General features: G+C 39.4%; 1 protein-coding gene across 4 annotated transcripts; it reads left to right on the forward strand.

The window, feature by feature from the left end:
• Positions 1 to 947: 947 nt before the first annotated feature.
• On the forward strand, positions 948 to 27,709 carry cbfb (core-binding factor subunit beta). 4 transcript variants are annotated; one of them, XM_028407754.1, is made up of 7 exons: positions 949 to 1,453; positions 1,964 to 2,050; positions 6,258 to 6,374; positions 18,227 to 18,343; positions 18,438 to 18,533; positions 19,588 to 19,653; positions 24,414 to 27,709. In XM_028407754.1, exons 1-6 carry the CDS (start codon positions 1,376 to 1,378, stop codon positions 19,615 to 19,617), a joined length of 525 nt encoding a protein of 174 aa, XP_028263555.1. In that variant the 5' UTR covers positions 949 to 1,375; the 3' UTR covers positions 19,618 to 19,653; positions 24,414 to 27,709. The 4 variants fall into 4 exon arrangements, with proteins under 4 accessions (XP_028263553.1, XP_028263555.1, XP_028263552.1 ...); XM_028407753.1 differs by having other exon boundaries at positions 950 to 1,453; positions 24,409 to 27,709; XM_028407752.1 differs by lacking the exon at positions 19,588 to 19,653 and having other exon boundaries at positions 948 to 1,453.
• Positions 27,710 to 27,852: the final 143 nt, after the last annotated feature.

Genomic DNA, 27,852 nt, shown 5'->3' on the forward strand with positions numbered 1-27,852 from the left:
ACAGTTGAAATGCACGGCAATAAATCTGTTAATCAGCCTATGGAGTTTTTTTCATTTTTTGCTTTGATATTTCAAAATATATATGCTAAGAATGGATCCATGGTATACTGGGAAGTTTCATAGCTTGGCACAGTTATCAAACTGTTAAATCAGACACATCTAATGCATATAAAATGAAGTATTTGTGTTAAGAGTTGTGTGTTGATACTTTTCTGTCTGGTGCATTTAAGTATTGTTGTAGAATTCATCTAACACAAACAGCCTGTCCACCCCCTCTCATACCTCCCTCTTTCACTTCTCACATAAGGATCCTATAAAGTTACTGCGGTCCGGACCCGACGCATGCGCACTGGCAGCCCCGAGTAGCGTGTGTAGTAGTATTATTATTGTGAATGGGGGGGAGAGGAGGTGTGCGGGGGGGTTAGGGTGGGGGCGGTATTTTGGGTGTACAGTCACAAGAGCGACTCGACGGAGCCAGGAAGTAGACTGCTGGTGCCTTCAAGGGCTTCATAAACGGTTGTAATTTTGAGATTTGGCAGCTGTGCCAGAAAAGTGTTGTTAAAGAACATAAAACCAGATAAAAGAGCTTTATGAAGGTATCAGCAAATGATAGAAAAAAGAACTGCAACTAGCCATGTGTATTCTTATTTGGAATTTTGATTCTAGTTGTTTATAAATTACGTTTTCCATTTGCTTTTAAATCTTTGGACAAAGTGTAATGTTAGCTATTTCATGACCACACGCTACTTTTGCTGAATCATGCTGATTTAGGACTTGGAATGTCATGGTAAATTAGGGTATATGCAAGATTATAGATGATGATATGAAATTATTAAATAAATAGCCTTTTAGTAAATAAAAGTGCCTTTTGGTTGTGTTTTACGCAATACTCACGTTCCAAACTCCTTTTACGCGCAAGTAATCGGCAGGCCCACAGAAAAGGAGCACTTGAAAGTTGCAGGTAGACTTGACACACAGAGAGCGCTCGTTTGTTGCCACTTGGTTGAGATCAGAGAGAGAGAGAGGGGGAGAGAGAGAGAGAGGGAGAGAGCGAGGCGCACGGTCAAATTGAGCGTTATCTTTCGCGGTGGGTCACTTAATAAGAGCCATTTGGAGCCAGAGGCGACCCGGAGCGCACAGGAGCCGCAGCCAAAGGCCGATCATCATTATATGAGCAGCAGTGGCCAGAAGCAGAGAGCACATTGCTCCACACAGGGAAGACAGACAAAACACACAGAGAGACAGACACGGAAGGGAAGTGAGTGAAAGAGAGGCTGAGTGAGGGACGGACGGCAACCCAGGCAGTTTCTAACTTGTACTCTAAAAAAAAGAGGCTAAAAAGTGAAACCCAAGTGTCCGGAAAGTGTGGGTGAAGATGCCGCGGGTAGTCCCGGACCAGAGGAGCAAGTTTGAGAATGAGGAGTTTTTCCGCAAGTTGAGCAGGGAGTGTGAGGTGAGTGTGCTGCGTGTCTACACACTGGATCCTTTCTGTTAGACGGCGGAAATAAAGAGCGAAGAAGGCTCGTTAGGGGAGAAAAGCATGCCGGCGGAATGAGCTGTTCAAAGCTGCATAAAGGCTCACTTTATTCACTTCATTTAATGACTTCAGTAGAATTCAATAAAATAAATAAAGACTGAAGTTGTTTAGTTTAACACAATACATCCTTTTATATTATTTTATTTATATTTTTCTGTTTATATATTTAATTCTCAGAATCAGTCTAAAACTTACTTTCCTTCTCCTGTGTTTGTAGATTTGACATGTTTTTAATATAAATTGCAGACATAGAATGTCTTTTCCCAAAACTCTAAATTCCTGTGATTGCAGCCTGATGCTGAGAGTGAGCATCACCTTCCACTGTCACAGTGTTTTCTATGACAAATCAAACACAGACCTGCTGTATGCTATGTTGGATATATCTGTGTTGTTTAAGTGTGTGTGTGTGTTGTGTTTTACTTGTAGATTAAATATACTGGCTTCAGAGATCGGCCCCATGAAGAGAGACAAGCTCGCTTTCAGAACGCCTGCAGGGACGGACGCTCAGAAGTAGTGAGTATCAAACTAAAGGGTTTATCCTGTTGTTAGAAAACAGCACATGTAGTAACTGGTTATTTCACACAAAGAAACAAAGAGAGGCTGTGTGTTCATGAGGCTCCTTCATTTAAACACACACAGAGATGGACAGAAAAGATGCCACAGTGTATATTATCCACTCTGTAATGAATGAAGGCAGCTATGTAAAGTAACTAGACACATGTATGTGTGGGCCTCAATGTATTGATGTGCCCCAGCAACAGGAAGTAGATGTGTTATCAGACATGCAGACCCATTCGCAGGCTCCTTCTCTCTGTGCTCTGCAGCTGCAGTCATCATTGTCTCACACATGTTATCATGCACACACACTTCCTGGTTACAACGACAACTGTCAGAGCTGTAATTTGGGTCTAATCGGTCACTTAAATCACCTGCAAGGTCTGATGTTGGATATAGCAGTCATACAATTCAGCAGCACGATAATTATTATTATTAATAACATCCTGTTTCTTAATTAATAACTATAATGGTAAGATCTGCTGTGCTTCTTTGTCTTCCATGAGGAATAACTATTATGATCAGATTAAGAAATTTACCAAGTTTAAATTATTTTAAAGATATTGTTTTGACTACTTGAATTGTGCTGTAGTTTTTTATTATGTTTTCGCATATTGAGGAGTAGCCAGCTGGTAGTTGTTGCAGCAGGACACAGTTTGTGGCATCAGAGTCGCTGTGCTGAATCTGTTTCCCTCCACTTCCAAACCGCACTCCTCTCTGGCGTCAAATGCATCCAATCTAACGTCCTGTTTAACGATGGAAGCCTCCCAGAATGCTTAAAACGAGGCAGGACTCCTCTGCCCTATGACAAGACCTCAGTGTAAAATATAGCCCATTATACAGAAAAATGTGACTTTATCAGATATATTTACTTTGTACCTAGCCCTCTGGTAGAGTTGTATGTATTATTCTAGTTTTTATATATTGTTATGATGATATATTTTTATTATAGGCCTTTTAAAAGCCTCTCCCATATTAAAAAAAACATCTCAGCCACATTGGTTTTTCATCTGGGAAACATTGAATATGCATTTAGAGTATGTTCTTTTTCTTTGTGGCTCCAGCAGTGAAAATAAAAAATTATTTTATAGGGATACACACAGACTCAGAAAAAGTATCTTTGTAATAGAAAAGTTTATAAACCTCACACATCTGCGCCGTGCTGTGCAGAAATAAGAGCATGTTTTACAAATGTATAACTAGACACATGTGACCTCTTTGCTTACTTTCACAAATACAGAGTGCAGCGATTGTGATGAGCAGTTTGTAACTTTAAAGCAAGCCCGGACACATCAGTATTCTCATTATGTAATTAGAAAACCCTTGCAGCGTGAAGTCTGTTTAAAACTTCCTAAATCATGTTTTCAATCAAAGGTGAGGTCAGGTGAAAGGCCTGCAGGCATGCACACACTCAGGGCAACTGCTGCTGTCTTAGTCATCTGTAAGGTATTTTTCACAAGCATGCTCATCATCAGGGAGGTGGGATGGGGGGGGGGGGGTATTTGCATCTAGTTTTACCATCTTTTAGTGGGACGTGATCCGTCTGTCTGCCTGTCTATCCGTCTGTCCACACTGTATTTATAAGCCTGTTCTGCTGGGTGAATTGATGGGCACGGTTTTAACAGTTTGACGGCACATGTGACATCATGCTGCTGATTTATCTATCAGCCAGACGCTGCCGAGGACCTCCTGGTATTTTCATGGTCAGTTTGAACGAGTGTTAGACACACAATATGATGCGAATGTTTTGTCAAGCTTCTCTTCTTCTGGATAAGACAGATTACAGGATGTCAAACTGTGAAGTGGCAGATCTACAAAGTTGAAAATGAATTGATGTCATTTTAAAAGTTACATTTCATCTTGAAAGTGTCTTTGGTTTGTTTTGTTCGTGTTTGGCTTTCATGGTGCCGGGCGGTTGCGCTTCAATTCAGAGTTTAAAATATCGTCCATGGTGACATCACAGCTTGTAATATGAAACTTAAAGAATCATGTACGGCATGAAATCAGTGACAAAAAAGTCATCCTGTGACACTTTACAAATTATAGCACAATCAACAGATTATTAATGTTTGAAAATTAAAATTTCTCCTTACAATATGTTTTATCCCTTTAAAAGTTAGTATTTAATTTCATTTATTAGATATATCAGGTCTCAAAGATTGCATGTGTGCCTCGAAACACAGGACAACTTTAAAATGTTCAGAATTGATCTGATAAATGGGACAATAATTCAAAGTAAATTATCTTCAGCTCAGCTCATTAGAGATGAGTCGCTTTCTAAACTGCTATTGATTTTCATGCTGCATGGCTCTCTCTCTCTCTCTCTCTCTCTGTTCATCTCCTTTTATTTCATTTCTTTGTCTCTCTTCTTCTTTATCTTTTTACTTGTTTGTCTTTCATCTCAGTTGTATTTCCTTTTCCTCTTATTCTTTCTGCCATTCTTTACACCCTGTCTCTTCCTTCTCTGTTTCAGCCTTTCCATTCTGCCTCTTTGTCTCTCAGTTTCCCTCCATCTCTCCCCTCTCTCTGCCTCGCCTTCCCTGTTTTTTTTCTCCCCAGCAGTAGTAGGCAGCAAATTAGTATCAGATGGTTGTAATCCAATACTTCAAATACAGCAGAAATGATGACTCGGGTGTTCTTTGAGCTCTCTCCTCCCTTTTATTCCCTGCTCGGTGTAGTTCTGCCCTTCTTCTCTTCCATTCAGTTTTTCTTCCTCGTTCTCTCACTCTCTGATGAGGGACAGATTTGACAGGGTGCATAATTCATATGCTTCCAGCTTGAGTCGCATCCCTAATGCCCTTAGTATTGATCTGTCTCAGCAAACACAACACATCACACAAAGACAATAGACACACACACATGCAGACACACATTAAAAAACAGACATTTTCTAACCTGATTTTCTGCCTCTCTGTAATTTATTGCTTTATGACAGCAGCAGCGAAATGCTTTCTATTGATTTTTATTTCATTCGTGTTTCTGCATGGACATGTGCGTGTGTGTGCTTCTTCAGAGGAATGTATCCCATTAGAGCAAGAAGCCATTTTACAGAAATCATAAAATGAGGAACGCTACAGTATGATGTGATTATGTGAGTGTGCGAGGAGAGCTAGCCAGTGGCTGATTTTGTGCTTTTGTTCTCAGAGGAGAGCGGTTATACCACGAAGAAACACAGAGGCAGACTACAGACAGAAAAAAACTGCTTTTATATTTCAAAATGTTAAGACATTTGTCCAAGAGTTATGAAACCATAACAACTTCAAATAAAATGTACATGCAATGCAACTGCTTTGTTTTAAAGGAACTTCCTATATATTCTTCTATATTTTGAGATAATATTGCAGCAAATTGATGCAGCAGAGGTCTGTAGATATATCCTGGTCTGGATCCATCTCTAGAAGAGCTGAGCGTGTTTCCCACAATGCCAGACAATCTTTTGATTAGATCTGCCTGGTAAACATCAGTTCCTCTCACCTTTTTGTTTTGTATTACAGGCTTGTACTTTACAAAATCCAACCAGAGATATATAGTAGACATTATACAGATGCTTCACAGCCTGTATGAACTTTTTAAAGTCATTCAAACTTTGCACCTTCCCATGGTTATGTCTATAGATGAGCCAGATGAGAAAAAAAACTTTCCATTAGCATGAATAAAAAGTTATGAAAAGGTTCAGTCTGTCCCCTGATCTTTTCCTAAACATGACAAATAGGTTTCAGTGCCGATACCTGTGCTGCATACTGCAAGCTGCAGCTGTTACTGGTAGAGGTCTGACTTTTACAGCCTGGTTTAATTTCAGATTTCAGTTGTTTTGAAGTGTAGAGACATTTCTACATAGTTACCATGCTATAACTTACCAAGGCAGGTTGTAAGGCTATATTTCCTCATACATGAATGAATATATGAATGAGGTCAACGGCCTTATATGCACTCTTTCTGTTTTTGTAATATCCACTTCTATCATTTGTGAATGAGGATGTGTTGTGTTAAAGCAGTTATTTTTGCTTTGTTATGTTATTATCTGCCAAGAAAAACAATGAGATTATGCTTTGTGACCAGTAACATATGACAGCTGAATTAATTTTTATATATTCCGGTCACTGTGGTAAAAAAAAAAAAAACTGACAAAGTTTCACCCTGATATTCTTTCTCTCTTCCTCTGCAGGCCTTTGTAGCAACAGGTACAAACCTCTCTCTGCAGTTCTTTCCGGCCAACCTCCATGGAGAACAGAGGCAGGTTCCTACAAGGGAGTACGTTGACTTTGAAAGAGAGACAGGAAAGGTAGGACCAGTGAAAGAATCCACACCCACCTCCTGACAACCACCTCACACTCACACTTCTGTTTCCTCACCGGCTGTAAAGGTCATGTGATCTGAGGTGCAGCAGAGGAGCCGAAAGGATGTATTCTGTTGTCAGTCATGTGCACTTGATGTTTTATGGTCACATGTGAAACTTACACAAAAAAAAAATAGAGAACGTGTCTGCATCTCTGCCGGCTCTTTTGCTTTCTGTTCCTCTTTTGTTTTGAGAAATGAAAATGTCACACAGGCAAAAAAAAAAACCTTCTATGTGAATTTTACTGTCAGTGCAGACAGATGTGGGTGTCAGGTTGATAGGACCACAAAGGAAAATTACAGGAATCAATCACTGATCAGTTTAATGTGGTGGAAAGTTAGGCATGTGAATCAGTGCTGCCTGTTTACTGCTCTGCCTCTTACCGTGCTGTGCTGGTTCAGGTGAAATCACCAAGCTTCTTTTCACACAACAGCAAATTGATGAAAACCTGATTTGCTCAGTAACGCTCATGCCCCTTCAAGAAGAGAGCCAAAGTTAACTAATTTAAAGAGATCAGAGGAGGTTAGTTTTGCTGCTGTTGTCAAGGTGAAATCCACTGTTCAGTACTGCAGTGCTGCTATGTTTATGTGTATGTTAATTGTGTCCCCTGGCGCCAAGCCTGGACTGGCTGTGTGTGTGAATGTCAGAAGGTCCTCCACGGACACTGGCCAGCTGAAATGAATGCCGACTGGCGGCTCATTAAAAATGCATTCTGGGGAATCGATGGACCTCCGTGCCCAAAGGCTGACGGACTAATCTCACACTGTTAATTATTTAACACAATTGCTCTGATGGTTGTGTGTGTGCTCGCGTCTGCTTGTGTTAATGGGTATAGAGGATTTTGCAGAGTTTCTGGGTTGAGTGTGTTTAATGGTTTCAGACAAAAAAGAAAGAATGTGTGTGTGTAGCTAAGAGTGTGTGTGTAAGACGATATCCTGTTTTTTGTCACCTCAACGGTGCTCACAGATCTATGAAGTTTTAATGAGGCTAGGAGTCATCGATGTAAAGCAGTTCAGTTCTTTTCAGTTCTGTAGAACTGAAGCCACACACACACTGAAGCCAAAAACTCTCTCTCTCTCTCTCTCTCTCTCTCTCCCTCTCTCTCACTCCATCACAAACGCACACACACAAGCACACACCTGAATACTGGTAAATGCTCTGTTTTAATTCATATTCATCCATAAATCATTCCATACAACAATAAACTCACGCCATGAGTTAATCCAGTTCAAGATTCTCTTTTCATGTTGCTCCAACAAAGGACATGAGTATAAGGTTTCAGTCTTTTATGTAATATTCATTTACATTCCATTTTCCATGAAAAAGAACAGGCGAGTGCAGAATGCGGTTTTCCTGAGTGCACAGAAATATTGTGGACAGCTTCACTCTTTTGTTCCAATGCTGAGCCTTTAATTGTGCACTCAGTGTACATTTTCTGCAGTGTTGCTCATCTTTAGTTTCATACACACACAAACACACTCAGGCCCTGCCTCCTGATCCCACCGGACCTCCCTGCAGAATACAACTGTCAGGCCAAGCCAGAGAACTTGTGTACGTTGCAAGTTCCTCTCTTAATTACTGTCACAGGCTTACACACACACACACACACACACACACATACACACATAGAGAGAGAGAGGGAGAGCTCCAATATTGGGGATAGTTCATATCTTACAGCATAATACAGCTTTTTATTGTCTGCCAAACATTCTGTAGAAGTAAAACAAATAATTGCTATGATTTTGGAGGTACATGTGCAAGTTTCAACTCTCCTGTTTTTTCACCTGTTTGCTATTCTTGTGACATTTTACATTTCACTTGAACTGCGTGTCTTCTCCATCCCTCTGACCACTCCCTGTATTTTTTGCATACATCCTCGTTCCCACCGTACATCCCCCACTCACTCCTCCACACAATTCCACCCTCCCTCCTTTTCTCCCTCTTTCCCGCCTTTATTTCCAAACACATATGGTGCCAAACCAAAAGCATAGCACAGCCAGGTTAAACTTGGCGACTGAATATAATGTGTGTGTGTGTGTTTTTGACAGAAGCAGTGTGGAAGTACAGGCTAATGGGAGCCAGCTGTGGAGGAGGTTAATTTTAGCACTAGCTGCTAACGTGCTAGCAAGCATTAACCCTGTACTAGACATGAAGTGTAAAGTTGCATCGACAACATTAGTGGCGACAGGCTGCTGCTGTTTTCTCATTTCAGATTGTTTTAAACTGGTCAGATTTAAACAGTTTTCTCCTCTGTTAGCAGGTCTGAGGTCTGGCTCAGGTAATAGACTGGTCTGGTTAGACTGTAATGCATCATTTAGTAAATAGCTATTGTAATCGGACAACCATTTGAGCAGAATTAAATTATTAGCACTCTACATTTGCTTGCAGAAATATTCAACTAATGAATCATAGGACAGAAATCTCTGCTTTAAGGAGAGAACAAATGCTAACAAAGGAAAGCAACATGCCACTCTTTATGAAGTGTACTCTTTTTTTATTTGGTCTGCAATAAGGAAAAGACAGATTGTCCTGCCATTATGGTGGCATGGCAAGTGTCAGCTTAGAATACTTTTTCTCTCTATAGAGCCATAATGTGTCACAAAGAAAACAAAACAGAGATCTTTGCGGTACATTCTCACTATGAAACTTAAAAAAAAAACTGCGTCCACGATCATTTGCTTATATAAAGTAATATCTAAAATAAACGTTTAATAAGGTTAACCTACAGTAATTACATCCTGCTGAGCCCCTGCATGCTGATGAGATGGTGGCGCCAGACAGGTTGCAAAGCCTTACACACAGACACATGTGCACAGAAACACACAAATAGTTAAAAAAAAAAAACTGAAACAGAGAAAAAGAAAAAGAATGAAAAGAGACAGAGAGAGATTAGTGGCTGGGGGTGGGTGGGTGGGTCTTTGGGGTAAATGAGAAGCATATGAGTGCCTGTCAGCTATGTGATGGTGAAGGGTATTATCAGGGAGGAACCCAGGGCAGAAAAGCAGTCTGTTGAGGGCGACTCAAATCAGGAAGGATGCAGTTCTTAATAAAACGGTGATCTGAAAGGACCGGGTCAGGTGACAGTTCACGGTGGGTGTACAGTGTAGTGTGAGTGACAGCTTTCACATTACACTTTGTATAATTAAATCAAACTGTGTTGGTTGGGAGTGGCTTTGCTACAAATATGTCATTCCCCAACTGGTACTTCCTGCTTCCCCTCCCTCTTTACCATGTGATCAGATACCATTATTGTCCTAGTAGATAAAAGCTGTAATAGGAGTCAATAGAAAATATAGCAAATGTGGACACAGCTGTAGATGGGCTGTGTAAATATTTTATTGTACTGCTGCAGCTCCACACCATGAATTATCTTTTGCAGTGCTCAACACTGTCATGAGGATTTTCAGAGTAAAACTCCTTCTAAAAAATGGTTTTTGCTTAAGGTGAGCATAGTAATCAATGTCAGAGCCACGTAGTGTAATATATTACTTATCATTTGTCTCTTTGGGAAGCACAGCATTTAATCATGTGTTTAAAGATTCCAGCAGGACAAATCCTCCTTTAGCTGAATTAAAGCATCATATTCAGCTCTGTGTGTAACTTTTTCTGTGATGTTTCATTTTCCTGCATGTTTTGTCCTCATGATGTTGCTTTCTTTTAATTGTGCTAGAGGTTGTTGACTTCTTTGTATCTTCTCTCAGATGCTGGTCACATGTACACAAAGCACCGAAAAAATTCTCGCAGATGGCAGTGATTTTTCTGTCCCTCTCTCGCACACACACTCACTCACCACACAACCACTCTAAAATCATTTCTTATCTGACACCTCTGTTGCTCTCTAATTTATTTATCAGCTTTAAGCCTAGAGGACTCTCCTCTGTCTCATCAAGTGTGTGTGTGTGTGTGGTATTATGTTTCCCTCTGAACGGAAGCAGTGCCATCAGTGCGTGACTTGTCAGTGACATCATCAAAGCCAGACCACTAATTGGTTCCCTCTGCTACTGCTGCTGCTCTCCATCTTACTGTGTGTGTGTGTGTGTGTGAATATTTCATATACATTCTGAGTGATTGTTGTTTTTCACAAAGTTTATTTCATTTAAATCTGTTATAGTGAACTGAACTTTAATGCAAACAAGCTTCGATATGAGACACTAATGCACACGCACACACACACTCACACACTAACTGTCGGTCTCCTCCTACAGAGTATCATATTTCCCGCTCTGGGCTTTAGATCAATGACCCCACCCACTCCACCATAAACCCTTCAGTGTCTTCTGTTCTTTGTGTGTGTCCCACTGACGCATGCTGGCATCATGTTTTTGTGTTTGAGTAAATCTCAAGATGGTAGAAGCAGTCAGACAGAAAACTGTAGAGAAACAGAAAGAGACAGGGGCCAGTCTGGTGTGAAATCCAGCATGTGTGTGTCAGCTCCATTCCGCTGTTCTTAGTCCTTCTCTTCCAGTAAAAGGCTGCTGAACTGGACCAAACACAGCTCACCTGGACCCTGACTTGACCTGTATTTCGGTTCAGATTTTATTACTAAATGTTGTTATGATATTTCATTCTGCACTGATTTTATTTTTAGAATAAAAAATCACCACATCTTTGTCTTACTGGGGAAAACAGTGCCTGCATTCCCACTAAAACATTACTGTAGTGGGTAGTAGCCAAGTAGCCAAATAGGTAAAAAAGTAGTAAAAGTAGCTTTTGCTGTGTGAATAAGGATATGTAATTTTTTTACAAAAGGACAGGAATAGCCAAAAGGAGAAGCCCTGTAACTTTACTTTGTAACATGTATAAAAAAAAGTAAAGTCGTGTAAGGCTCTGTGCTAACCCGAACTATATTAATCCTTTTCTGCACCAAAAGTGACAAAATCTAAAGCAAATGAATAGTCAGACATGAATTCCACCATCTTCCCCTTGGAGTCTGTCTTGGCCTCGATTTGTTTTTTACATGTCAGGATGTTACTCCAGTGTGTTGTGCTATGTCCTTCCATATATCTGTGTTTGGCCTCCTTTTATATCTGCTGTGCAGTGTAAGGCTCATTTCCTGAAAAAAAAAAAAAAACATTCATCATGTAATCAAGGCAGGGATACTGTCTCTGAGGCATATGTGGCCATGAAAACCAGTTTGTTTTTGGGTTAGGAATCTTTGATGAGCTGCTTTTTATTTAGTCCAAGCTACAGCTGAACCATCTTTCCCTCTAACTCCAGCATGTGTGAGGATTTGCATGACATTTCCATGCCTGTGAGAGCCACAGGAACATGCAGAGGTTTATGTCCGTCTACAGCAAGCCAAAAGGACTTTGCATAGCATTATGTGTCTACAGGCAGTTAGAGACTCAGACATAGGGGCCTTGACCTATTTATTCAACTCACAATAAAACTGTCGGGAAACTATGAACAATTATTTGCAATTACTTTGTGAAAAATCCAAGCTACTCTATGAATATGAAAGCGGTGTTAGAGCTGGGAGACAAAGAGGGAGAGACGTTGTGAGTCAGTGTGGACAGGAGTGGACAAATGAACACTGTGTCTCCACAGTGTGAAGAGTTGGGGTCAGCTTGTGACTATTGCAGGCCTTCTTTCTCACATCAAGCTCATACCCTTTAGACACCAATTTACTTGACATCATGCTGGCTGACCTGGCAGTGATGTGTGTGCGTGGTTGAGCGTCTTAAGTTGTTTTGCTGCTTTTGTAATTACAGGTTGGGAAGGCAGAAGAAGAGAGAGTGATCATGCAGTGGGAGAGTACTATACTATTATACTTCTGTTGCTTTAGCAGGTGTGTGTGTGCGTGTTTTTGTGTGTGTGAGAGAGGGAGTGAGACTGAGTGTGTTTAAGGGAGAGAGAGACGGTGAGACAATAGGCCTGAGGACGTTAGGCTGTATTCACTCAGGGATTAGGAACAGAAGGCCTGTAACGTGTTTTATCTTCACCTGCTGCTGTCACACCTGACACACACACACACACACACACACACATACACAGTTTACATCTTTAAACCCTATGCTCCTCTCTTCTCATTATTTTCTATACAGTATATATCTATCTCAGTGTGTTAATGGTGACTCTTATGCAGTCATGTTCAAAAGTTCAAAAAGTTTATACCCCCTGTTTTGATACTATACTAACATAAAAACTCATTATATAGTGAGTCTTAGTATAAGGCAGATACAGCCTCAGACAAACAATGCCATGTAACTGTTACAGCGGCATTATATATTAAGCAAAATGAAGCCAAAAAGAAAAAGACTGATTTTAAATGTCTTCTTACAGCTCCATAGGATTTAATTTGGTGAGCTGCAGCAGGTGCTGCTGATCATCAGTCCTTGATAAACTGATCAAGAAATGGAAATTCCTCCACACTGATATTAGAGATTGATCAAGTCTATTATTATTATTATTATTGCTGCCCTGGATCTACAAGCTGCTGAATCATGGGGTTACTTAGTTTTACCCAAATATGATTTCTTTTGGTTTCAGTTTTGCTAAATAAATAATGGCACAGTGAAAAAACATTGTTATCGCTCATCTGGTTGTATGTGTCTAATACTAAGACCAAAAACATTATGTTTTTACACACAAATTATAGAATTAAAAGAGGAGGTACAAAGTTTAAAAAATGACTGGCTTTAACATGGACATTTTTCTTTGGGTCTGATAAAGTATTCTATGACAAAACATTTGCCATGATTAATACTGCCATATCTACCCTTAAATATTGTAGCTACCTCTAGATGGCTATTACCAGCATCAGATTTACATCAGTGTGGCGATATCTCTTTCTCACTATTTTTCAAGAAACTAGGCGGATCTCCATTTTATCTTCTCTTTCATTCCAACTGAAGATGACACCATGGCGTCTGTGCTGGAGTCATGTTCAGCGAGGGGGGGGCATGAATCAGGAGTGATTAATGTGAAATGCACTTAAGTGTTTTGGCAGAAAGAAAGAAAGAAAGAAAGAAAGAAAGAAAGAAAGAAAGAAAGAAAGAAAGAAAGAAAGAAAGAAAGAAAGAATTGTCTGTGACTGGTGTTGACTCATAACACACACACACATCCACAACACATGCAGCCTTCTAGACACTCTGACAGTCATTGATGTAACATTCTTTTGGATAATAGCATAATTACTGTGCTAAATCAGTTGGTGCCTCTAGCTTAGACAGTAAACCCAAGCACACACACACACACACACAGAAGAGAGATGACAGAAAAAAAATGCATATAATGAATAGAGATGGAAGTGTTTTGTGTTGTTTATTTGAATCTGTGTGTGTGTGTGTAGGAGAGACTGACTGCCACAACTCACAAGGATGAAAACACAGACATCCATTGTGCTTACACACCTTGTAGGCACTGGTCTGTGTCAGGGTACACTTTCGTTTGTGTGTGTGTGCTCAGTAGTGGGTAGTTGTGCTGACTCCATGGTTGGCATCAGGCTGAATGAGAGGCAGTGTGCCAACACACCCTTCTACATCTGCGTCACACACTGACTGCCAACACACACTCTGCCCCCCTCTCTCGCACACAGTGTAGGAAGGACTCACAATAGCTTAAGGCTTAGTGAGCGTATTGTGTCTTTGCTCAACACCACGAATGGGTTAAAAAAAGAAGAAATTAGGACCACACTGGTAACCCCAAGTAAAACAGCACTCATTATTCAGGAATATATGAACTAGTGAATGAAACACTTTTTCCTCAAGCTGCAGCTCACAAAAGTTTCTTTTGTGAGATAAAATCTTTGCCCATAGTTCGAATTGACTCAAAATTACCTAGTACTATATATGATGTTTTGAAATATAGCCATCATACATTTCATGAGAACTCAAAAACATGTGATGAGAAAGACTGTCCACAAATATGTGATCTTAGGATCATAGGACAATGATGTAACACTGTAGAATATGTGAGACATTTAGAAACACAAGGCTTCAGCTTTATCACTCCTCACTGCATCACTTAACATCAATTACAACACCAACATTGATTTACAGAAATTTCTTCTAAAAACTGTAAAACCTTCTTAAAATTGAGTCAAATTAAAGCACTGTAAAGGTATGACAGGGTTAACTTACAATTTCCATTTGTTGTGTGCGCAATTTAATTGGAGTGACCACGCTTTTTGAGGTGTCCTTTGTAGGAGTTTTCTCAAAGCTGTGATATTCTTAGCACACATAAACCAATTGTGACTTTTCACATATAAAATTTATGTTGCATTCAAATAACTCGTGAGCTTATGCTTATGACAGGGGAAGTCATGCATGATTCTGAGGCAGGAACATCAGCCATAAGTCATGAGAACAGTGCTGCTGGGCAACTATTTGGCAACAAGAAGCCACCAGACACCAACAGTTTGTCCAAATAAACAGTGAGAGTAACATAACGGACGAAATGCATGATGAATATTTTCCATATTATGGAAACACAAAGAAAAGCTCTATAAGACCACATTACAATGCTCAATTCACCCTCCACAACATGCTTTCACAGCCTCTGCTCTTCATCAGGGCATTGAATCTTCTCCCAAAAATACCAAACTAACTCAAAATTAGGGAAAAAATTGGCAAATGTTTGGTGTGTAAAAAGTAATTCGAAATGAGTACACAAATTCTCCTCTGTGGTCGTTGACACATACTACACAACAAACTTACTGAGTCTGAATCTTTACTGGATTCTCTTTGCTAGTTTTTTTTATTCAGTGAGCTGCAGTGTGTGAGAGTTCTCCTGTTTTCACATGTGTGTCTTAGTAAATGGATGTGGGGGTTGACATGGTTCTCTCTCAGAGGAAGTCTGTGGTTGGGCCGTTTCTACATATTTTCCTCTCACAGACACACACACACGCACACACACACACACACGCACACGTTTTCCCTGTCAAGGCAAATGAAGCTTTCTTTTAAAAGCAGTGTGCAGCTCCACAGATGTGGAAGCCATTTCTCTTGCTCTCTCTCTTTCTCTCTCTCTCTCTCTCACACACACACACACACAGAAAAACATTCACTCGAATAAACACAAAAAACCCACAGTCTCTTGGGGTGCGGTCTCCCCTGCAACCCCGGTGCAATGTGGGTAGCTGTGGTAAAAGAGGTCCTGTGAGAGGCTGTCCAAAAATAGCCTGAGTAAAAATGCAGGAACGTGGAACTCACCCAGTGCCAGACAGAAAAGCGTTTGTGTGTGTTTTGTTGATTTATTTCTAAATGCTTGTTTACTCAGATAAAAATACCACCTAGACACTTTCTAGCCTGAGAAAAGAACAGACACCTCATCTCTGTTGTCTTCTTTATGAAGATAGTGTCATGATGAAGAGGAAACAATGAAAGAGAAGAAGAATAACCTTTCAACCTATATCTATTTACCAGACCTTACCTTGAGAAACTTTTTATTTATTAAGAATATGTTTACATCTTTTATTAAAAATATAAAAAATATCCTCACCACCAGCTACTCAGGGGCTGATGTTTAGTGTTGAATTGGTAGTGCAGTTTGTATTTTTCTAAGAACTCTTACCCACAATGGGTAAGAGTTCTTAGAGTGCTTTAGCTGTGTGTGACTATTTGCATTTAGTCCAGTTACCCACACACCAAAACGTGCCAATCATCTGTTAAAGGCAGTGTCTATGTCTTTGTCTTTGGAAGTTAGGAACAACCCTTAAGGTTAACAGTAAATCAGTATATGCATTTTCATTATCTGTCCTTGTCTCCTTCTCCTTCCATCGTTCTATTCTTGTTTGACTCTGTTGTTCTTGCCTTTTTGCTAGTTTGCCCCAAATGCCCATGTTTGATTGAAGGGAACTCTGATGTTGAGTCAGTGTCCACCCTCGGCCAATAGAAGTACATACCTAAGGTATCTACTATGTGACTTTCCACCACTGAAAGTAACCCTGACAAAAGTGCTACAGGGACAGTTCCAGTGAATAGAATAAAGGTACTGTATGTCCCCCTAAGTTCCTGCAGTGGAAAAACACCACTTAGCATCGACTGGCATTTATCTCTGTGGTTACAGTAGCTGAAAAACAGAGCTGAAAGGAAAGTGAACATTGGATGTAAATCAGCCACATGTTGCTCTGCATCTGCTGGATGTAGAATCAACTGTTTTATGAGGCAATATGACTTGAGTATGAAGAGCCTGTTTCTACAGGCCCTAGAAGACAAACATCCATCCATCTTCTAAACCCACGTTGTCCTGGAGTACAGGGTCATGGACGAGAAGCCAAACAGGGCAGATTTAAATAGTTTTAAAGAAGGCTAAAATAAATTAGCCATCTATTTGACATCAGAAAACTACCAAATGAAGATTTTTTTATACTTTCTTTTTCTTAAACAGATCATTTTTATTACCACATGTAAAGAAATAGTCGCAGCAGACAGGATTTTCCTACAGCCCAGCAAATCCCAACACTGAAGTGGTCTACACATACCCTGTACCTCACAAAGACATGTGTGTCGGTGGTTACTGTGCAGTCATCCTGGCATTTAGCCATATGTAACATAAGCAGGAGTGTAGACAGAGACAAAGTCTGACCCTCCCCTGTCTGTCTGATGGTCCTAACGTGTAAGATCGGACTTATTGTGCTACTCAGTGTTCACAAGGAAGAGAAAGGGGTTAATGAAACATAAGCACGCACTTCTAGTCCCATTATTATCACCTCTATTTCGTCTACTGTCCTTCCCTCTCATTCACTGCCAGACAAAACAGACACAACACAAGGTCAAACAAGATGGACACGAACAGTTGATCAGGGAATGTTTTTTCTGTACTTTCTTCAGTTGTTATCTGTCTTAACTGACGATACATGAGAACTAAAGCAGCATGCGTTTATTTTCAATGAATAAATAAGTAAAGGAAGAGCTCAAAGCTGTACAGCCTGAGATCATTATCCTGGGATGAAAGACCACAAAGTCATATTTTAGCTGCCAGTGTGTGAATAAAACCATTTACGAAGGCACAGACCCGAAGCAACAGCCGTAAAAATTAACTCATGCACACTCAAAAATGACAAAAAGAAACAAATCCTTTAAGACACATGATATTTACACTTCTCCTAACACATTCAAATGAACTGTATGGTACATGAGCAGTCACAACCTGCAACAAACACACAAACATACAAGTGATTGTGTTACAGGCGCACATATTTATAAATGCATGACAAAGTGTGTAATTTACTTGTGCAGCATTCAGTTGTCCTGGAGAGTTTTTGACGTAGTTGGTGGTTTTTCTGTGTAAGAGCAATTAGAGCAAGGGGGAGGGTAGAGAGAGGCCTCCATCTCCTGAACACAGAGCTTGTTATTATCCAGGAGAAACAGCTGATGGGTTCAGATCAGAAAATTGTGATTTTGCATGAAATCTTCACCCTAAAGCTAAAGCATGGTCATGTGTATAGACAGTTTTTCACCTTGGTCATGACAGGGCCGAGATTGGATTCTCTTGCTTTTAATATGACGTTCTGTTATGTTTTTACCTCAAGATTTTTTTAGAGTTAGTCACACAAACACAGCTCGAGGTCACTAAAATATCTGACCTAAAACATTTTGGGAAACTACTGCAGGACCTCATAGTGTGTGCTGGTATTCTGCAAAAATAGTGCAAGTGCTAATTTTTGACGAAGAAAAGTAGTCACTGCTGAGGAGGCTTCAGAATTTGCATTGGAAATCAATACTTATGAAGAATATACCATGATGATGTGTTAACTGAAAAAGACTTAACAAACAGAACAAATATCCCACTCCTCACAAGAAACATACCAGTGCTAAGTTTCAAATGTGTTCATTAATATTTCTCTCTCTCTGCAGGTCTATTTAAAGGCCCCTATGATCTTGAACGGGGTGTGTGTGATCTGGAGAGGCTGGATTGATCTACACAGGCTTGATGGGATGGGATATCTGGAGTATGATGATGAGAGAGCACAGGTATCACAAGTCACACAACGGTGACATAGAAACAAAAAAACATAAATTTTCTTCTTATAATCACCTGTGTGTGTGTGTTTGTGTGTGCACGCAGCATGAGGATGCTTTGGCTCAGGCAGCCTTCGAAGAGGCTCGGCGCAGAACCAGAGACTTTGAGGACAGAGACCGATCACACAGAGAGGACTTAGAGGTGAGGGGGAAGAGGCTGTTGTCATGTTGGGCTGATGTTGGTCTGCCATCTCAAAGACTGGAGAAAATCTGCTTTCTGACTGAACTTGTTTTAGCCTTGCAAAGCCACTCCAAAATGATTCTGGTGTTAACAAAAACAGCTCAACTATTCTACATATTAATTGTGATATTGGGATTGACACCACAATAACAGTGTTGCACCTCTAACCACAACTATTATCACCAGTGGGTGTTGTCAGAAGTGTGATGCCCTGCACCTGTAACCCACCCAGCAGTGAAGTATTTTCTGCATCACTGGAGGTCAGCATGAGAATTCCGATCATCTAAAATCTGGAGAACACTTATTACCATGTCTTTGTGTGGTGATGTTCCAAATGATTTTCTCTGGCACACATAGATAGGACATGTGTCCATTTTAGCCTACAGGGAACATTTGTGGACTGGCTTTGTAATGCGGCCTGCTTACAGTGCAGCTTCTGGCTTTACTTGACTGACTTTAATAAAAAACTGGGTCTCTGAATAGCAAGTTTCTGATGAGATTCCCAGCATCAGCTGGTGTACCTATTGAGCCCCCTATTGGGGTGGCTCAGGGCTGTGTGATGTGTGCTTGTGTGCTTTATCTCTTTTAATAATTTTAATAGTATTTCTACAGTTTGAATCATAGGTTTAGTGCATGATCAGTTGACAATAAATCTAATCTGATAATTGATTTGATTTGATATTAATGAATATTGAATGACTGATTCAGTTTTGTCAGGTGTCCCAAAAGCCTGAAAGGGGAAAGTAGTTTACTCACTTATAGAAACACTAACAACATTATTATTCTACTCTGATTTTATGTTTAAATAAAATCAAATTGAATCTCACGTAGTGTATAAAAATGTGTTGCCCTGTCTAAGATGTAATTTACATTCACATTTGTAAAACTGTCCCAAATGAGTATAATCACCGTACATGAGACAAACTCACTTTCCCAGCAAGGCTTTGGGGAGATCAGTGGCATCCTTCTGAAGTTGATGCCCTCCGAATGAACCCCAAATTTTTTATTTTTTTAGGACTCTGTGGTTTCTAAAATCTGGGACTGATGACACACAGACAGACAGCCAGCAGAAAAGAACAGGGTCTGTGTCCTTTATTTCTCACCATCTATCACACTGTCATGCACTAAACCACTGTGCGTGTGTGTGTATGCGTGCGTGTGTGTGTGTGTGTGTGTGTGTGTGTGTGTGTGCATGTGCGTGTTGTTTATCTGTCTGCATTTTGTTTTTATTAATTTATTGTCTGTGAGCGCCAGCAGCTCTGTGTGTGTGTGCCCATGAGTGTGCATGCACTAATGATTTTCATGACTATTAATTTATATGCTGGTTTACTGCTTGTGTGGCGTGAGAGTCAGAAAGAACTGGAGAGCATTTCTTAATGTGTATTCACACACACAAACACACACACAGAAAGAAAGAAAGAAAGAAAGAAAGAAAGAAAGAAAGAAAGAAAGAAAGAAAGAAAGAAAGAAAGAAAGAAAGAGCTTTTTATTGAAGATCGTCTTTCATCTGACTCATCTCATGTTTCTTCCCTGAGGCTCTGAGAGAAAAAAGAAAATGTTGTGTCTCCTTCTAAATCAATATAGGTGCCGTCACAATCTCCTAAAACACTGATATCTCTGTACAAAATAATCTTATTTCGTACTAAAGATATTTATTCACATCTTGGAATGCTGTCCTAAATAAGGCTCTAAGGCATTACATCACCCACTGGCCTGACATGTCCATTTACATGACTATTAGGTTACTAAAATATTTCAGCGTTCTGAGAAATATGCATATTGGATTTCTTGACAAGAATTGAATGAGAAAACTGATGCCTTCCTGTGTGTGAGGCAAATTTATTCACTCAGCAAGTCCACTAGCAACCTAAAATAGATTACTGCATTCAGTTGTATTTTAAACTATCTTTAAAATAATATAAAGTCAACCAATTGAACCCTTTGAGTATATGTAAACATTTGGATGACAATGATTACAGCTGCATATCTGAGGGGTCTGTAGCTGTCGGTGTCCGTATCAGTGCTCTTATCTCAACAGCAGGAAGACAAATAGGGGTGTTTGCCCCATTCATTGAGGTCTGGAATGACATGTGCAACCCTACAGGCTAAGAAAAAAAATAGCAGCAAGCAGAAAATAGAGATACTGTTGTAGTTTAGAAGGAGCTCTAACTCAACAGGCTGTTTTGTTGTACTCACTGAAAATTCCACCACTTTTAATTAGTCAGGGTAAATACAAGGTTTTGTATTAAATTATATTTTCTGTTTTGCTTTAAAGTATTTTATTAGTCAGTTATCAGCTTATCTCTGTGTCTTGGTGACTTCAATAGACTGTGGGTGTGCAACAGAGGAACAATAGTGAGTAAAAAGTCTAATGTGAGGTGTAGGAGGATGCAGATGAAGACTGATGTTTGATGGGACTATTGAAATGCTCCTTTTGTCTTCCTTAGCTTGTAAAACGTCTTTCCTAACATCCATGTGAATCAAATCTGAGTGCTGATAGAAGCGGCAGTCACAGTGGGATCCTGTAACTTTTTCTCTGGGTGTGACAGATGAGTATGGCTGAATAGCTGCACAGATTCAGCCTCTGCATTTCTGCGGTCTGATCTCCACCTCTCCGTCTGTTGCTCTCTATGACTCTCTGTGTCTTGGTAGCTGGTGATCCAGTTATCTCTGGGCCCCGTCTGTAGCTCAAAGACACAGTTAATGTATTTCTTTTTTCTGTGAGATAGATCAGTAAGACAGGAAGGAGACCTGTTTTTATGCTGATTTTTTTTATTTGTTGTGACGTATAAAGGCAAATAAAACAACTTTAATTTATCCAGATCTACAGTCTAAAGTATAATACTAACTATAAAATCATCTCTCTCTCATATCGCTCTCTCACCTGCACATGCACGCATGATGTGTCTCAGGATCAAAATAAAATCTCAGAGAAATAATGAAGCCAGGAACACATTTTTAAAAATTCCGCACCAATAGTTAGAGTGAGTTGAGATGATTTTGTATGTAGCTGATCATTGAATATAAAGCCCCCTCAAATCCTTGTCATTTTGGCAGAAACAACATTTTTCATTTTAAAGCAGTGATTTCCAGTCACTCAAGGTCAGAAGCTACCTGTCAGAATGATAGATGGAGAAGCAATAGATTTAGAAGCAATGTGCTGTTTTACTCCACTGCACACATACACACACACATATTACACACACACACCAAGTGCTCAGCAGAAAGAGATTTGGTGGTGAATGATGAGCTGGCACTGAAAGCATTAATATATCATTAGTATTGATCGCCATCAGACCCCCTGCTTTGACTCTCACGCACAAATACATTCAGACACTGTAGAGGCGCATATGTGCACAAACTCGCAGATACAGCAAATCTGCTCCAAGTTCATCAAGACACACACACATATACACACTTCACCAGTATTGAGTTGCGGTTAAGCAGCCTATAGTGGCCCAGCAGGCTTCCATCTGTGTGTGTGGATCAATACAGAAAGCTCTCCTGCCTCTATGATTAGCAGAGGGACCACTCCCTCCTACAAACACTTAAGCGTTCTGTGTCAGATTTAAATGTTAGCCATATTCACCATCGGAATGGCTGTTCAGAGAAGGTGACAAACATATAAAGTGAATAGGTTTTTTTTTTTCCTCCACAGTAGACAATTTGACTCCTCTGGCATATTTGAAATTAATAATTCATTAATTATTCAGAAAGCTAGTTCTTACACTTGCAATAATAATAATACAAAAAAACACCCGAGACTGCATCCTGCAGCAAGCTCTTTATACAACCTCTCCATGGTAGGCAATAGAGGGAGTTTTATAAAGTGACAGTAAGGGATACCTGAGACATCTGCATGTGGTGAACAGGCAGGAAGGCTGTGTTGGATTTTTGCTCTAAGCAAGCTATAAAACTGAATATTTAAAAATCATGATAATAATTACAGTATAATTTTTCTATGCAGGTGAAGATCTGCTTTAAGCTCTAATTTTGAACTCCATCCCCTCTACTACAAACTGTATTCTCATAAAAACATGCTATATGGCTCTTCAGAGGTTTTTCAGATCCCCGTAAAAGTAACAAGTCTTAATTTGATGTCTTAAACATTTATTAACAGTCTGGGTAAAATTATTACCATGTTGGTTAAAGGAAGTAATTGTTGGTGTTTTTGAAAGTTGGATGTGAACACACTGCCGAATTAACACATATTAAAGTAAATATTAAAGAGCGACCATGAGGACACGGACAGAGCCCATGGTGCTGTGTTGAAGAATTCAGTTCATTGCCGCTCCACTTTGATGCAGAGTTCTAATAGAGCCACATATGAATATTTAATAGCTCCAGTTTTGATAAAACAACAGAAGGCTTTCCAGACAGAAACTGGAGTCAGTCTGGCTGCGAGGAGTCAAAATGGTAGTATGACATACTGTATGTGTGCGTGTGCATGTGACTGCGTGTATGTTGCTATTATGGTGAGTCACTGACATGACACAAACTACATTCCACTTGAACTAAGCAACCCCTTTACTATCTCTGTCTGCATTTCTGTCTGCTCTGCTCTCTGCTTCACCTCGCCCTGCACCTTCTCACCTCTCTCTCTCTCTCCCTCTCTCTGCTTTCACTCGACCCCTGCCAAATTCCCTCAGCTATCACTTAAGTGTAAACATATAACCACAGGTATTTTTTTTACAGCAGGAGAAGGTCATGCCACGGCATCACAAACACGCTCACACTGCACCCAGTCAGGAAATATTTTTAAAAGTCTTGTCATGCTGATGGTTTCTATTGATGACCTAATGATCCACTTTGTGTGTGTGTTTGTGTGTGTGTGTTTATCTGTGTAATACAGCCTGCATGTCAGCCAGTCTGTCTGTCTGTCTGTCTGTCTGTCTGTCTATGTGTCTGCCAACTACCTTGACTAAAATATCAACATCAGTAAAGTGTATAAACAGCAGCATGGAGACATGTTCTCTGGCTACCTCTAGTGATAGTTTGTGGTATTACAACTTCTTTGCACTTATGACTGCATCAGACTGAACATTTGCTTTTTTTTAAATAACAACTTTTACTCCTGAGTGACATGTCAAAAAACCACAGATCCTACGTTGCTATATACAGCACATTCCATCATCTTAATGACCTAATGCAGACAACAATAATGACCTAAACAGAATCTCAAAGTCTAACATAACAACATAATAAAACATTTAAACCCTACCCACAAATAATTTGTACATTAAAAGGAAAATCACTTAACAAATGTTCATGACACAATGATAATTAAACAGTAATAATCATTTACTAATGACCATTTAGAGAAAGATATCAACTGAGCTGCACTGAAAAGGACATTGTTCATGGACTAACATCAAGTTTTATAAGAGATTTAATCAAACCTATGATTTGGTTAGCCTGTTCTTGTTGGATGGATTGTTGCAGCTGCAGGTTATTGCTTCAGCTCCTAAATCTGCCTCAGATTTATGTGCTCAGTCAGAGCAACTTTTAAAAACTCTTCATGGTAAGTTTTCAGACTACAAACTGTATATCAAATGGGTAGCTGGTGTAGTGAGGCTGAAGTGATATTTCTCCTGTTAGTTACAACATTATAAGTGTAGTGACCACAAATTGTAGGAGCTATACTGTAGTCCAGTTTAGAGAATGCAGTGCAATATGTGTATTGTATTTCTCAAACTTCACATATGGTAATATAAATATACTTAATTTGTTGTCTTCTTCTCTCTGAACTATTCTTTTTCCCCACCTGTCTGTTACTTCTCCACTTCCCATCTCCCCCTCTCTCCTCTTTCATCCTTCCATCCCTCTCTCTCCCCAGTCCAGACGACAGCAGGACCCCAGCCCTGGCTCAAACATGGCCAACGCTGACGTAGAACACAAGATGCGCTGAGGAGGACTATGAAGGTGGAGGAAGAGCAGCAAACCAGGGCCGGCAGTCCATTCACTTTCAGAACACAATCAAATGAACAGAAAAACCGAACAAAAAAACTTCTTCAGACCAGTTGTTTATTGTTATTTCCTCAAAGGTTTGATTATGGTAATTCTCACATGCCAAACATTTTTCAATATTTTAATGTAGAAAATAAACTGCCTGGATTGGTTGAAGGGAAAGTAAATAAAGGAAGAGTAGGCAAAAGGATGCAGTAGACCTGAGCAAAAAGTAGATTGATATATTTTATTGCAGAAGAATGAACTTGATTTTACATGATATTTAAAATGTGACCTGTCCACAGGTAAAGGGAGGATCTTTCACACTCAAAGGCTTTATTATTTTTTGTTCAGGTCTAAAAGGATTTGGCAGATAGGCGTAGTTTCAAGTACCAAAATATATTTTCTATAATAATAATACAAGAAGTTCAAGAAGAGAGTGGGGTGGGTTGAAGGGGGTGTAGGTGTCATTAACAGGGGGAAAAGAGATGTAGAAATTAGAAAGTGCCGAAAAAAAGAGAGATTACTGTGGCTCAGGGTTAAGATCAGGGCTTACTTGTGGAGCGTGCATCAAACGTGAGCTGTTGTTCCTTGTTCAGTGTTGTGCAACACGTCACATTTGTTCACATGCCCTTGTTAACCCCCTTTATACCTGTCTCACTTCCTAAAACCTGCTGTTTTCTGAGACCAAAGTTCACTTTGCTGGAGTGGGAGAGGGAAGGGAGGGAATAAAAGAGGGAGGGAAACTTTAGTTGCATTTAAAAAAGATGAGCAGACAGCATCCAAAGAGCCCTTTATCAGGCTGCGGTTTGCTGTACTATAACTTTCTCAAAACGTCACAGTGGTGACAAACCTGTGACAGTAAAAATCACAGGTTATGTAGCAAGAACCTGAAGACAGGACATTAAACAAAGACAACCGCTACAAAAGGTTTGTGTCTGGAAATGTTTGCAAGAAAGGGGGTGGGGTTGCCGATGTGGTGGGGTGGGTGGTTGATTCAAATGTTCTTTGTCTTCCGAGGGGTTTTGCACTATGTGATACAATCAGTCTCCACATGGATATGCATGAAACCAAACACAGGCCTACCTATGTTTTTGTAGCTCCCTATGCAGCCTAGCACTCTTTTAATGAATAATAACCGGGTGATTCAAAGTTATGAAAAGTGATCGATACATTTAGATGTTAAAATTTGGTCATGCAGCTCTTGTAGAGATTTTGCAAGAAGGTTGATGGTGCATGTAAAAATAGCTGCATAAGTCCACACTAGCTGTCCAAAGCTGTAGTTGACTCTGCTCTGCTGTGACCTCTATATAATTTGTGCACACATCTCAGAGAAACATTTAAACTCTCTAAAATGATCCCATAGTATTCAAATGGGGATTAACCAAACTCATAACCCTAACAAAAATCATCAACATTGATCATTTATGAGCCAAGTCTATGCTACAGGAACATTAAAGAATCTATTTATTGATCTATCAATCACCCAGTTATTCCTCATTATTAAAGGACTGTAAAAGCCTAAATGCAGTCTAATACTTCCTGTCCTGTTACAGCACTATTGCAATGGAATGGTATGTTCTGTTTGTTTTGTTATCTTATCGTTTTGTTTGTGTGAAAGTCATGATGTTTACTTTTTATAATACTTCCCACCTCTGTGTATGCATTTGTGTTTGTTCAGCTTTCAGCTTTAACCAATAGCAGCAGCATTAGGCTCTTTTATGTAAAGTTGAAAAAAAATGTCCCCAGAAATTTTGGAGGTTTGAGGACTTTTGTTGCTTTTATCTATCATGTGTACGTTTATTAATGTTTTTTTTAAGGATATCCACTTCCTGGGTTAAAACACATTAAATGTGGATTAACTCAAACCCTCCCTGTTATCAGACAACATAAATGTTTTTATATATATATATATATTTTGCAACTAGACGCTTATTTCATTTTTCCAGTTTGTTTTACATTTGGTGCACTCAACGGTTTTTATTATTATTATTATTATTATTATTATTATTATATATTTACTTTTGTTCATGTCATGCTTTCTTCTAAGTCTTTTTTCAAAGTTGTATTGAGCGCTACATAAAATTAGAAAACATTTATATGTTGATAGCCATGTGTTTGTTACATTTCACAAGGTGTTGCTAAAAGTGATAGTTGAAAGTAAAATAAAATGTGGAAAATTGATGAATAATCAACAGACAGACTTGATGAAGTTACATCGTTTAAAAAGACCTCGAGATCCAAACAATCAAATGTCAACAAGGTTGTCTTTTTGTTTTCCCTGCAACTGCAATCAGATTATCAAGGTACAATCCTGGCAATTTAGGTAATAAGGTCAGAAAAATGAGCTTGAATGTTTTTATTACCACAGGGATTTGGAGAAAAACTCTTCTCTGCTCCTGCAGTCAGAACAGCCTGTTACTAATCAGCTTTAGAATGTGGAAGAAATATGTTCTGTCTAAGGGCAACTGAAAAGTGTGAAAGGATGGATTTCTGTTATGATGTTAAAATGTTCAGCAGTGAAGTAGAATAAAGAGCTTTGAATGACATATGGCAGCCATAGCTGCCATATTTTTACAGGAACAGGTGATGGTGGTACTTTATGCCATTTGCTGGTTTAATTGAACTTGACAGAGGGTGCTTTAATGGAGTACATTGAGATACACAGTGTTGATGCTTTAGCCAGGGTTCATTGTATTTTAAGGAAGCAGTGAGTTTACCTGTCTGCAACATAGGGGCAATTTGATAAGTTGCTCAGTGTCAGCATTAATGTGACAAATATGGCAAATGTATCAAACAAAAATCTTGGCTGGGGTTGTGAAATACCTTTTAAATGCTTTGCTCCTTTTAACAAAGTTTTTTTTTAAGTTATACAGTTCCTACATGCACCCAGTTAAAAATTAAGATCTTTAAATGAGTCCACCCTTCATTTTCTTAATGCAGGCATTAAGGCAAAGAAACTCAATAATTAACTTTTTTCCTACTTTTTTTTAAACTTAAGCTGCTCTTATGTGTTTAAGTTATTTATACTTTAGAACAACTCTGTGCTGTTTAGTAGCTTGTGCACTCTTCTCCTGTGTGTGGTCTGTTTCCCTCTGTTTTAGGGTTGAGCTTGTCCTCCAGAAGAAATCTGAATTATTCAATTTAAATTGTTGGATGTTTTTCATAATAAACATGTATTAATTCTTGTATGTGTTTGTTTTATTAGCGCAACATACATGACATTACCCTGGTGTGCACTGAGTAGAGGTCTCCTGTGGACTGCGCACAGTCAGGTTTTATTTAGACCTTTGTTGTTACTATAAAGACATTGTGATTTGTCATATGAAAGGAA

Source organism: Parambassis ranga, chromosome 6 (assembly GCF_900634625.1).
Source record: "Parambassis ranga chromosome 6, fParRan2.1, whole genome shotgun sequence".
In the NCBI taxonomy this organism is placed as follows: domain Eukaryota; kingdom Metazoa; phylum Chordata; class Actinopteri; family Ambassidae; genus Parambassis; species Parambassis ranga.